Source organism: Styela clava, chromosome 11 (assembly GCF_964204865.1).
Source record: "Styela clava chromosome 11, kaStyClav1.hap1.2, whole genome shotgun sequence".
Classification (NCBI taxonomy): Eukaryota; Metazoa; Chordata; class Ascidiacea; order Stolidobranchia; family Styelidae; genus Styela; species Styela clava.
Genome location: NC_135260.1, coordinates 7,798,189 through 7,812,385, shown reverse-complemented (window position 1 = coordinate 7,812,385; position 14,197 = coordinate 7,798,189). Strand labels below are relative to the sequence as shown.

The window sequence follows — 14,197 nt, the reverse complement described above, 5'->3', positions numbered from 1 at the left end:
AAAGGTTTTGTATTGTTCATCGGTGTGATCAATTCAAGCGAAACTGACTCGACAACAAAGTCTCTTGAATTAGACAATTACGTAAGCTTTCAGACAAATCCAAACATGCCGCTTCAGATGGCGTAGAACGCTAAATATTCAGGAAACAAAAGAGCGGGTTCATAGCGAGAAATTCTCAGCGAGGACGCTGAGTGTTTCTTTATTATTGTGGTTATTACCTTGTTTACGAGCTAAAACGATTACTGGCCTGCTCAAATAGCTTTCTTTCAAGTAACAACATACTCGTATGTGCGTATCTTAGATTTCAAATACTTACAGATATAAAACTTTTCCAAAAATGGAGTGACGCACAACCAAGGTTCATAAAACTCGGACAAGCATATATCATGCTTGAAAACGACGCAAAAGTTTATTATTGCTTTTGTGTTGACTCAGTCTTTTGACTTAGTCCACGATAAGATGTATACAAAAAGGATATTAACTCTTACTCATCAATCATATTAGGACCATATTTAATAAGCACTTAAATGCTCTCCCGGCAAAATTGGGTTCTGGATCAAAAACTCGTTTCGCGGGCCGCACATCATTCAAAATTGACACTTTTCCGCGGGCAGCACAATCTTTCCGCAGGTTGCACCCCCCTGGTGTATACCATTGATTTATGAAAACAATCAAATACCGATTGGCATGGAAATTGAATGAAAATTTATCATAAATTCAAATATCATGAATTCAATGCGAATGTTTACAAACACAAATTGCACAAAAGTTTTGAGTACGGTATTAAAAATCAGTTGAAATTGGTTCGATGACGTTGCTTGCAGGTAAAATAATTTCTGAATATGTACAAGCTAAATACCTTCTCATGAATGTAGTAGACTCAAGGGTGGGCAAGGTTTTTGGATCAGGGGTAAGTAAGTTCGGACCAATGTAAGTGTGACGTAAAAGATAAATTTTATGAACAATATTTACAGTGTTACAAAACTAAATGCGGAAAATAGGCCTCGTGCCAATAGGCCAAAAGTAAATTTAATCGCAATGTCAACAAATTCATTGAGCAATGTTTCAGCTAAAACATCAAAATTTGGTTTTAGTTGGGTTTGTAACAACATCAGGCGGGCCAGATGCAATTACCCAACAGGCCGGATTTGGCCCGCGGGCCGTAGTTTGTCCATATCAGTAAGTAGATTCTCGTGAATCATAAACTTATATCTCATGGTCTTACAAAAATCATTTTCTAAATATTGGGTCTAGTACAGTGGTTCTTAAACTTTTTGAGCCGCGCACCCCTTTGAACAATTTTACAAACTTCGCGTCCTCCCTATTTTGCTTTGAAAAAATGCTTTTGTGATGGGCAGGTTGCTATATATTAAGATGGCGCTATGAGAGTCTTGGTCTCATAGCGTCATTGTTCAAATTGTTTAGGCATAAAACGCATTCATTCTCGCATTCATCATACATTCTCGTTTTTTCGCTCAGTTTGCAAAACCTGGTAAAGTAAAACTAAACACGCAATAAACCTATGTATTATATTACTTTAATGTATTTTTTGCTTAATCGTTTACATAAGACACGTAAAATTTCAATCAATTGTTTACTTCATCGCTATTGAGCAATGCGAAAATTATTTACTGTGTGTTAAAAATAAGCAACAATTACAGACTGCTTGGCTTGCCTAACGTTTCAAACAAAATGGAGAAGTGCAAATGAATTTATGTAAATTTAAAAGCAGTTCATTTTTCAATAGTTATCATACATGTGGACGTTTCCCCGGCCCTTGACCGCTGAAAAATAAAGTCGCTAAGGCGTTTGCGATTGCATTTTATTTAAATCTCAATTGTTTTCGTCAGCATGGCGTGTTATTTAAGCCGTAAAAATCTTGATTTTGGTGTTTATTCTCCCTAAATCAGAAATTTCCCTCGACATATTCTTGTGCCGCGAAGACGATTATAATTACTTTTTTTTTGTTCTCGAATGGAACCATGACACCTATGAGGAAACCGAGTTAGTTTTTGTTATATAATCATCAGCGACGAGATGCTAAAGATAGAATAAAGAAGTGAATCCGCAACCAAAAATTTCTTTATTGTAAAAGCGGCATTATAAAATACTAAAAATAAAACGGAAAACACCATGAGTTTTGTTTTGAGGTGGACCGCGACAGATTAAAAACCCTTTCTTAGACATTGCAAATCTCATAAACTCCTTGTGCCTGCGGCTACCGACTTGAAATAAATTTTACTCCGTGGTATTTATCGCAGACTTAGGAATATCTGTAACGGTGATATCTTAAAATTAATCGAGTGGCGGCATTGCGATAGAGCGGAGTAAGAGTTGCAGAGACAGCTCATATTGGTGAATTGGCAAGAATACAAATCAAAGCAAAATGTAATCGGGCACTTTGCCACACATTTTCATGGTTGCGGATTACCGTGGTTTTTGGAGTAGTGGTGCTTTTATTTTATCGACGCAATCACAGATTTAAATGATCACAATCAAATGACTAAAGCAACCATTCTAAATGGGAATATATGTCATGGATTGAATATTTTATTCAACAGAAAAACCATTACATATCGATTGAAAAAGTCGGCTCTTTTATGGACTGGCGTAATCTCGAGGGCTGACTCAGTAGCCGTACCGCGGGGATTTCGAGTCGATGAATATGTATTTTTCATCTACTAATATACTTTATATGTATTTTAACTGCACTAAATCAAATATACTTTCTGGGATATTATACCAGATCTTTCCAATGACGACAACGAATTCGCATGTGTGCAATATATATCAAAACTAAATTTAATATGGCCGCGGATTGGCGTGGTATTTTAGATCGGTAATGAGTTTATTTTGACATGAGTCGCCGAAACTGCGAGTTACCTTGAACACAAATGAATTAAAATAGAGAGACATTTTGATATAAAAATAATATAAATATAATATTTATATGAAAATATATAAAAATTATATAAAAATATATAAAAGTATATAAAAATTTCAAATACACGGATTTTAAAACGCGTTTTCCCTCAAGGCCCCAACAAGGTTTTGCTATTTGTAGAAGTGCCGTTTATCCACCACTTCACACACCAATCAATATGCAAAATTATTTGTGTTTTTAGGTTTTGGGAACAACCGCTCACCGGATGAAAAATGCGGTTTCAAATGTCCTAACGAACGTGAGTCTTTATACTTTTCACGAGGATTTCTTCCATTGTTAAATAAATATATTATTGTACTGACTACTGGACCATCTATTTTTGTCAATGGCATATCCAAATTTCATCCGTGGTGCGGGTTGCGCTGAAAATCAATTTTTTTACCAAAGCATTCGCCCCAACAACAACAAGACTAATAATACCAGCTTTTCAACAAATCGATCCATATACCCACTTCGTAGTCAATAACTTTGGTAAAAAAAATCGGCAAGGGAACAAAGGAAAGAGAGGGAGCATTCGTAGAAAGTTTCCCGCCACTAATGCAAAAAGAGTTGAGTAAAACATCCCCGCCACGTTTTAAGTACTGCGGATTGCGCCAGCCTTATTTTAAGTAATAGCGCGGCGCGTTCGTTTATTTAATTCTGACATCGCTGAATTCTATCAATGATTGAAAATTGTAACTGGACAATTACTCTTTTTTAAGTTGAGCGGTGGGGGGGGGGGGGGGGTGTTTATTTAGCCGGGCTTTCTACAAAAGAGACGTAAAACATGACAGTTTATCTTGGCCAGCCCTGATTTAATATGGTTATTGCTGATTGTTATGTTTGCATGGCATATTTTGTTGAGTCATGTTTTGAGCACAACCTATTTCTGGTAATGGGATATAAATGTAATTTCAGGGATATGGTCAACAAGATGTGACGGAATTCCTCTCTGCACCGAATTCCGATATGAAGAATGTGAGGGATGTCTGAACAAACCGCAATTTTGTGTTAATATTGGGTAATAATATTTAGTACTTGATAAAATGAATCAGTTTGTATTACTATTCAAATCTGTAATTGTGAAGTTAACCAGTAAAACAACACGAACTCATATTTCGGTACTCCCGTTTTGTGTGTACCAGTTTAGGGTTAGACCATAATTTTATTCCGATTTTACTTATTTTAGTTCTATTACGCGTTTGGAGACTGTCTGTATTAGCCAAGTTTGTATTATTATTCAAATTTGTAATTGTAAAGTTAACCAGTAAAATAACACGCACTCATATTTCTGCCGTCCAGATAATCTTGTTCAATAATTTTATCAGGGATAGTAGAGAAGACAAGTTTAAATGTAAGGAATGTGATGAGAGGCACTACATGGATGGTCCATGGATCCAATGTCAAATCCAGGATATATTGTTTGGCTACCAGATTTGTAACGGATATAGAGATTGCAGAACTGAAACGACCAAAACTAACGACGAGTTGAATTGCCCAAAGAGGTAATTGCATGCTCACCTATTTTAGTTCAAAAATATGACAAAAACTAACTATAACGTAGCTGTTAAGGATGCTTTAAACAACAACTAAAAACTATTAGTTTGGAAGCAAACTTGAACCCGTCGTACTATATAGTTTATAACGTATATTATCTTTCTGCCACCGTTCCTCTTGAAAAATGTTGTTGATCTTTCCCAATACATCAGTCGCTAATTTCTATCTTACGTTGTACAAATCAGTCTTCTCAATTACATTTCATTACCTCTTTACTAAGTCTTTTTGGTACTCCCGTAGTGTTTGTACCAGATTACAGTTAGATCATAATTTTATTCCGAATTTCCTTATTTTAGTTCTATTACGAGTCTGTGTTAGCCAAGTAAATATACCTCCTGCCCATAGGTTTCTGTCCCTTCACACAACTTTATGTGAAGTAGGCGAACAATATGAGTTACCTCCATATTGGTGCCTATACTTCTGGAGCGCCGTCATTTTTTATCAAAACTTTTATTTTTCTCCATTTTTCTCTATATTAATAATTTGAAGATTTTTGTAAATAAAAAATTACTGGAGCTTTGTAGAAAGGATAACCAAATATGCCGTTTATTATGAAATATAATATACAGTATATTTGAGCATAATGATTGAATGCGATCGAATTCTATCAAAATTAGCAAACATAATCTCATTCAGATTTTACTGTAAAAGCGGATTACCGATCAACATTCCCGATTCAAAACTATGTGACACGATTCAGGTAGGATTCCTATATCGTCCTTTATTAGTATCATTATCTATATAAAAAGAATATTCTCAATTTTAACATTTATTAGGTGACTCTTATTAAAGTGACGTTAATTAATACTAATTTATCACAATCACAATAAAATTGTGGAGAGAAAATTAATCAACTGGAAAATTACCTAATTAGGATAGAGTAACTGTGAGGACTGTAAAATATACACACACCAAAAAAAGAAAAACCTCGGAAGAGTAAAAAATTGTAATGACAAATATAAACTATTGCTAATAAATTTCATTAGAAGACTAATAAAAATTGGAATCGCTTTTTCGTATGCGGAAAGTAGAAGTATTTTATTTATAAAATGAAGTTGAAAGAAATCTGGGAAAACAAATCAAAAATATTGAAAAAAATAAAATTTTGTTTTAAATTTATTTTCAACATACTTCTTGCATTTGTATACGATACAATTGTGTAGTGTGGTAAAATATTGGTACTCCTTTTTATCACGAGTTCGGGGACTGTCTGTGTTAGCCAAGTGGTGAATATCCACCCCCCTGCCCATAGGTTTCAGTTCTTTTACACAACTTAATGTAAAACAAGCAAACAAAATTCGTTACCTCCGTATTGGCACACATACTTCTAGAGCGCCAATTAATTAATTAGTAATATTTGATTTTTCAGGATTGTGAAGACGATAGCGATGAAATGTACTGTACTGATGAAACACATTTTTATTGCGAAGATGGCGGGAAAGTGTTATACATAAACAGAAATAAGGTTCGAATCATTTCTAAAGTTAATGACTCGTGATCGGAATGATCTGAATAGCAATTTTGTTTGATATTTACTAATGCGGCAATGGCAATTTGTGATGAAGCTTGCAATACCAATAAAAATATACTAATTTTACAAATAAATTTGCAATAACATCGAAAATATGAATATGCTTTTAATTTTAATCCACAGATCCAAATATATTTATAAAAAAAGATAATTATTCAATCTCATTTTATTGCAATGCTTTCTTTGAATGTATTGGATTATTGGTACTCCCGAAATATGTGAACTAAGATGCCGGACAACGGAACGTAGTATGTGTACCAGGTTAAGGTTAGGCCATAATTCTGGGTACAAATACTACGGGTGTCACTTGCCTAATCCCCGAACTCGTAATAGAACTAAATTGAGAAAAATTGGAATAAAATAATGGCCTAACCATAACGTGGTACACATACTACGTTCCGTTGTCCGCCATCTTGGTTCACATACTTCGAGAGTACCGGATAATTTCCGACTCAATTTAGGCCTGTGATGGGGCCAAGGATTGCACCAGTGGGAAAGATGAAGTGAAATGTCGTCAAGAATGCACAAACAGCGTTTTTTCAAACGAAGAATATATGATTGAAAATAAATACTTTTTGATAGCAGCATGGATAATTAGTAAGTATTTTCATGTTCGATATAATTTTATCAATATTTCGTGTGTTAATTTAAATTATTATTCCTGCAGATTGTGCAGCAGCCATGCATACAAGCAGGGAATTTTGCCGCATGAAAAATCGTTACATGAGCCGTTTTGCTGTAAAACAAGTATTTGTGATAAAAACAGTTAGGTTTTCGAAGTACTTTTTTATTAAAAATAAGATACGTTATTCAAGAGCATACCCTAACCTTATAAACATAACTGTTTTCGAACTGTTATCACAAATAGTTGTTTTAGAGCAAAATGCTCTTGCGACGACTTTTCCTAGGCAGCAAAATGTCCTGTGGCGCGATTTTCTACGTTGAATACTCCGGAATCCGGACACGCACAGGCACAACTTCAATTGCAATAAAAGTGAAAATGTAGAGGGTGGAAATATTTAAAATAGTGTATTTGTATATTCATCCAGGTATATCAGCTGTTGTAGGAAATATTCTTGTCATCATCTATTCTGTTCATGATTTTTTCTGTCGACGGGGGAGACCAAAAGGAAACGAACGAAAAAATAAATTGCTGTTGTTGAACCTTTCAATTTCTGATCTATTAGTTGGGGTAAGCATGTGTTTCTTAAAGTCGAAGCTATACCTTATTCATTATGAGAAATGTTATGCGCTCGGCGATATAGTGAATTGTGTTAAGTGTTAGAAGTACGCTTGCTATCGCACCTCCGATTACCCTGTGTGAGTTTGAAAACCGTGAAGGGTAATTATGTGCAAAAGGATTTCTGGACTCCTCACTGCTGTAGAGTGGTTCACGTAATCGCTGGTCGGTTACGGCTTTTCCCACCATCAATTTCATGCATCTGGCTAAGTAATCCCTTACTCAACATTGAATGGTAACCGGACCAGAGGCCGTAGTATGTCATATGATAAAGTCGTCATATCGACCTTCTTCTCCCCCGGAATACATTTGAAAATCCTATCTTCATAACTTTTCCGATTTTCATGCTTATCAGATATACAACCTTTCTATCTGCATCCAATCTCATATATCTTCCGGTCATTATTGCCAAGAGGACCAGGAATGGCGAAGTGGAATAACTTGTTCAGCTCTCGGAGCTATTTTAGTCATCGGTTCAGAATCGTCAGTTTTTACATTAATTTTGCTTAGTTCTTTCAGATCAAGAACAATATTAAAGTAAGTCAAATTTGATACAATTTTGGGCGCTCCAGAATTATGTGTACCAATATGGAGGTAACTAATTTTGTTCGTATACTTTACATCAAGTTGTGTAAAGGGACAGAAGCCTATGGGCAGGGTATATTCAGTGGTGGGATTCAAATTTTTTGTCAGCTGGTTCCACATACAAATGTCGAATTTTCAGGCGGTTCTGTTACAAAAAAGTCATGTAATGCTAACCGGTTCGCTGATCTCATAAAATTTCGTGAGACGGTTATATAGAGCCGGTGCAAACCGGCTGAATCCCACTACTGGGTATATTCACTTGGCTAACACAGACAGTCCCCGAACTCGTAATAAAACCAAAAAAAAAAATCGGAATGAAAATATGGCCTAACCCGAACATGGTACACACACTACGGGAGTACCCAATTTTGTAACTAAATGCAGGAGATTTTAGTTGTGATCATTCGTCTTTAATTCAAAATGCAACTTTGGCTTTTTATATTACATTTTAAATGTTTATAAAAGCAGCATAAGGGAAACTTAGTTATACCATAAGCAAGCATGCTATTTGAATCACATGAAACTCATTTTTGCAAAAGTGAAATCATGTTTTGAAGCTTTCGAAGAAACGAACTATGCGAAACCAAAATACCGAAGATAAATACCGGTTTGTTTTTGTTCATGTTTTCTTGTTAATTATAAAACAATCTTCAACTTTGCAGATCATTCGAGAGATTTCCACTGAATTGGTTCTTTAAAATTATAGCATTATCTTGGATTACTTCAATCATCCTTGCCTTATTTCCGCTACTCCCCTTTGCAGTTTTTGAAGATTATTTCATTGATAGTGTCAGGTACGTGTGGTGTGGCGGACTTTATTATTGCGTCATTCATTTTATTGCGGAAGTGCGGCTTCCTCTAACATCAAGTCCATGCTTCCGAAAAATAAAATAAATAATAATAACTGGTTAGCTACTCGCATACCCGACAGGAAGTGGTAACCGGACGAGGGGCATTGGTTCGTCATATGATTAAGCCGCCTTATCGGCTTTCCTCTTTCTCGGAATATATATATATATGGGCCATTCCAAGCAAAAGTTGAATTCCATCAATTTTTCAAAAAGTGTAGTGAAAGTATTTTTTTTTATTTTTGATATCAAAAGGCATTGGAATTTTATTGGACTGCATTCTTTTCATCGAACCATTTAAAATTTCACCCAGGTTTTTGATGGTTTATAAAAAATGGCCTGAAATGTAGAAATTTTGGTGTAATTGACATATTTTGTGATGATTCCTGACACAAAGTGTTTGATTGTGTGGTACAGTTATTTCATATGAAATTGACGCACTGGATTTAGGTTAATAAAGTTTAAATGTTTGCAGTGCTGTAGGACATTTCTTCACCCATTTAACGATTTATTACCAGAATTTTAAGAGATGATAGAGGCCGCTATTCCGAAGTGGAAAAATGTCCTGTAGTGTCACATACAATATGCACATTATTGACATGGATTTACAGTGTTACATTAAGTAACTTGAGCAACACATAGATGGGTTGTTCGGCTACTGTACCAGAAAATATCATGGGCTTCTGCTGTACCATCGCAAAAATTTACAGCACAACACAACGTACTGTTAGTGCATGGTGGATTTGCCGTTCTGTAGTGTCACGCTATATTTTACTATATTTTTGTATCTACTAAGTAAGTCTTGGGTGTAATTTTTGTGCAATTTTTTACCTATTCAATAAAGCAACTGATTGAAAAATGAAACAAAACATGTAGCTGAAAATGTGAAAATATATTGCATCCAACAACATGCTAAATTTCTGGAATTGTCCTGTACTGTCACTTGGAATAGCCCAAATATGAAAATTCCATTTTTTTCCTACTCTGGTCTAAGCCAGTAGTCAATTTTTGAAAATGTTGCATGAATAGAAATTCCGTATTCGAAACGATATATCCAGGTCGTCTAAAGTCTCATTTTAAAACTCTATTCTCATTATTGATAACTGTTTTTCACAGCCTATAGGACTAGTTGACTTTCCCTATAAAATTATATAGAGTTTTGGAATGAAAGATGTATTTGATTTATCCCAAATGCGAATTAGAGTAGAAAAGATTTATATACATACCAATTCATGTCATGATTTAAAACGACTAGACTGCGAGTGAAAAATCTATCCCATTCCTATATTTAATAGCCTAATACAAACGAACTATGTTTTCTTGGTTACAGGTTTGCTGACAATCCGTTTTTTGCAACTGTCAAAAGTATTGAAGTTGATGAACTGAACAATTGGTTTCTCGTGACAGGAATTATCAACAATAATAATTCCACGTAAACGATTTTACATTTTAACATCCATTTACCATCGTTATCCTTAAATCAAATTAGATCAATTGATGTAAATTATCGTCAATTGAAGGAGACGTAACCATCTAATAAGTGTCAATTCAAACATATCAATGGGTGAAAATGGAACATTTACATTACCGTGTTTCCCCCAATTTTCTGTCAAAAAATAACACTGGGGCTTATTTTCGGGGGATGTTTTATTTTCATTTTTTTAAAACATAATTACAGAGTTAAAGAATTAGGAGATTTTCAAATACACAAAATAGGAAAACCGGTATAAATTTACTTATAAATAACACGTTTTTATTTTAAAAAAAGCTGCTAAACATAGAATCCAAAAAAGGCCATATCATCCTCCATTGGAATGTCTCGCAAGTCACTAAATTCATAAATTTTGAACGAAAATTTTATTAAACTGAATTTTCTGGCAAATATTTGAACCTACAGTTTCATGTCGAGCTATAAAGACCTCATTGAATGAGAATTTCCTATCTAGGTAGACCGATTTCAGTGCGTTGTTAATTAACAAAGTCGTCTGTGATTTTGTTCCACGAATTTGCCAACCAAGTTAAAATCTCCACTAGGTCTTATTCTAAGGGGAGGTCTTATTACTAAAATTATTATTAAAATTCAGGCTAGGTTTTATTTTTGAGGAAACACAGAGCAATAGATAGATGACTGTTCAGTTCAACTATTATGGGTCATCAAAGTGTCAAAATAGATGAGCTCGTATTCAGACGATGTTTCCTTTTAGACTCACAAGTTATTTTAAATCATTCTATCAGCTGTTTCTCATGCTATACTTTCAAATCTCCCGGTGGTCCATAACGTGCTGTCCGAAAGGTCAAGTTAGGAAGATATTGGCAGGGTAGCTGTTACTACAACAAGGTGTGAATTCTTTTAACACTGTAAAGATGATCAGCTCAAAACGGGGGTACTCTGCTACTTTCTACAATATCCTGACAATTGCTATTTTCCCAAAGAATCGTTCTACAAAATATTTAACAATTCTTATATATATGTGCTTTATTCTTTTGCTTTTCAGAATTACTGGATCCTGGGATATGCTTGAACATTTTGCAATGCAAATAAATCCAAACTACACAATAGTTAAGAAATTTGGATATTACTCAGCACACAGCGTTTGTCTCCCTCGTTTGCTCCCGGACCCCAAAACAAACAAATCATGGGGTTATTCGCTCATATTTATGTTGATAAATTTCTCCTCTTTCTTCGTTATTTTCATTAGTTACGTCATAATATACAGGTAAACAGATGTATGTCTACTTCAAGTTCAATGGTTCCCAATCTTTTTTTCAAGCGACCCAAATTGTTTAAAAAAGAAATTTTGTAAAATTACGCGACCGAAGGATTTGTTAAACTATATGCGGTATGTAGTGCTTGTATGGCAAAAAATTTGATTAATAATACAAAACTATCGTTTTTACATGAAATTTATTTTACCAGAAATTACTTTAAAGTTAGGAATATTGTGCTCGTTTGCTCTCAGCAAGTTTAAACCCGTAGTGTGGCTTTACTTGAGCAAAATAGATCCTTCCGACGTCTTCACACTGACATACTTCCCACATATACAACTGAGTAACACTTCAATACCAAATCAAAATCAAATAAACAAATTCAATATATATAAATTTAAATCAATAAATGAAATTTTTGGAAAAACAAGGGACCCAAGGGAATTTTGAGTCGACCCAGTTTTGTGACGCGACCCATAGGTTGAAAAACAATGTTCTATTTTTGCAAGTTTAGGACGAGACAACCATTTTGATCTGAAATAGTTGACTGCATAAATCAATATGTTGCAGATTATTGATTAAAATATCTGCGTTTTTATCTTGCCTACCGGTAATTAAAAACATAATAACGTCGAAATATAATTGATAAAATATTTCTACAACAGATGTAAAGATTATTGTGTTTTAAGGAAATCTGTAGAAACCAACCTAGCCGTGGAATCAACTAGTTCAGGCAGATCTAAGGCTTTGCAAAAAAAAATCAGCTTCATCTTGTTAACGGACTTTTGCTGCTGGATGCCAGTTTGCATTATGGGAATTTTACAAGTGATCGGTAGGTGGAAAGGCTATATTGACGATTGGCTTGTGCTTTATACCCAGTAAACTATAGTTTATACTGCAATAATGAGCAAATAGTTGCGCCCATGTTCTCAAAAGCACGGTTCAAGTTGTTTTCCATGTAGGTTGAAATAAATCTCCCACTTGGCTTACTTGAGAGGTACGTAGCCAAGTACTTTACACTTTAATAATAAGCAAATATTTCCACCTCATTTCTGCAAGATAAATAAATACTCTAATCTCAAGTCGAAAATTTCCCAATCCACCAAATTAATGTATTTTTATACGCATAACTTATTCTTATCATTTCAAAATTACTCAGCAGATTTGTATTCATAGCCTTCTATGCACCGAAATTGTCATATTATCAACTATCTCGACTATCTTGCATATTTTCGTATATATATACAATCAATTTTATGTTTATCGCTTTTTCACATATTCATTTAGGCATTGATATATCACTGGATGGCTACCTTGCAATTTCTCTTTTCTTGATCCCCATCAACAGTGCATTTAATCCAGTAATCTACTATTTGGAGCCTTCAGTTGTATTGAAAAAATTAAGTTCAACATTCTGTAGGCGCCGGGTGAAAGGTAAAGCATATCTTAGATTTGATTTCGCCTTTTATTAAAAACTTGCTATATATATATATATGCATTAATTATATATTTTATTAATTGAGTTTTATTTCTAATGAGTTAAAAAAATCAACTGATAATCACAAGTTTAATGTTAGATGAAATCGACCGAATGGAAGCTCATAGAAGATCAGGAACTCGAAAGAGTGCAATCGGCGTGGGGATTCAACAATCACCAACCGCAGGAATACGGAAGCAAGATGACATGGCAAATATGTGACGGTGATATAGTGGAACTGTCCACGAGAATGCCGTGAACCAGTTGCGACAAAAGAGAATACATATTCACTTTTTATATGATTTTTTTTCCACCATGATACAAAAAATACGTTCAAAATATGTTGATAAAATTGTACAACTTCACAGGCATTATTTTAATCATTTCTTATTTGATATGGATTATTTTTGATTTTTAAGCTATGCTTTTGTTTGAGTACATATATAAATGTCAAAACACAAATGCAAATAATGTAGCATTGTCATTTAAAAACTTTATACTAATATTAAAAGTAATAAATTTTTACTCGAAATACCTTGATATTAGAAATTATCGGCGGAAGGTAAAGTTTACGGCTTTTTGTGTATAAACATCGCATGAAATAAATATTCAGGTAATAACGTAATTACATTCGTGCATTAATAATAATAATCTAAATTATTTGTTTGTATTTTACATTTGATTGTATAATACTTTTAATATAACTTCCATGCATATAATTCGCAGCTAGTTGTTAAACTTTGATTCACGATTTTTTTTTCATATTAGATATTAGTTGATGCGTCTCAAAAATAATCAAGACATTTCTCTTGGAAAGTTTATACCTTTCTTACAAGAACAATTTATTCTTGTGCGGCCCAAATCAGATGTAAATAAACGTAAAAAAAAACGTTTACACAAAGTTTTTATAATTTTCGACGTTTAATCACGTTTATTGCTAGGAACGTCATTGGAGCTAATAATCATCTATTTGGTGTCTTTAAACATTATTTCGAAAAAGTTATACATATAATTTATTTTTCATTCTTACTTTGCAAGCAAATATAGCATTAATAAAAAGCACGAAAGACACTTTGTATTTTCTCTCGAAAATAATGTCGAAATCGTACTTTAAGCTAGCTTTGGTGCAACCACCGACTACACATTGCCTAGGCATATCGAAACCACTATTTTTCAATTCCTCAGTACTGTAGTTTGCAATAGCCAGTGGTACAATCCTTGCTCGCACTACTCGAGAATGAGAAATTAGCAACCGTGAAGTAGCGTGAGAACGAGCAGACCATGCTAAGCCAGAGGGACAATCTTTTTGTTTCGTCTTAGCTGTTCACAA

At 34.2% G+C, this 14,197-nt stretch overlaps 1 protein-coding gene across 1 annotated transcript; it reads left to right on the top strand.

Annotated features, from left to right (window-relative positions):
• Positions 1–3,823: 3,823 nt before the first annotated feature.
• Positions 3,824–14,040, top strand: LOC120347988 (G-protein coupled receptor GRL101-like). Its single transcript, XM_039418100.2, has 13 exons — positions 3,824–3,944; positions 4,252–4,428; positions 5,117–5,180; positions 5,850–5,945; positions 6,473–6,608; positions 7,061–7,203; positions 7,607–7,788; positions 8,499–8,630; positions 10,015–10,116; positions 11,180–11,401; positions 12,080–12,222; positions 12,678–12,824; positions 12,968–14,040. The coding sequence occupies exons 2-13, from the start codon at positions 4,304–4,306 to the stop codon at positions 13,087–13,089; spliced, it is 1,614 nt and encodes a 537-aa protein (XP_039274034.2). The 5' UTR covers positions 3,824–3,944; positions 4,252–4,303; the 3' UTR covers positions 13,090–14,040.
• Positions 14,041–14,197: the final 157 nt, after the last annotated feature.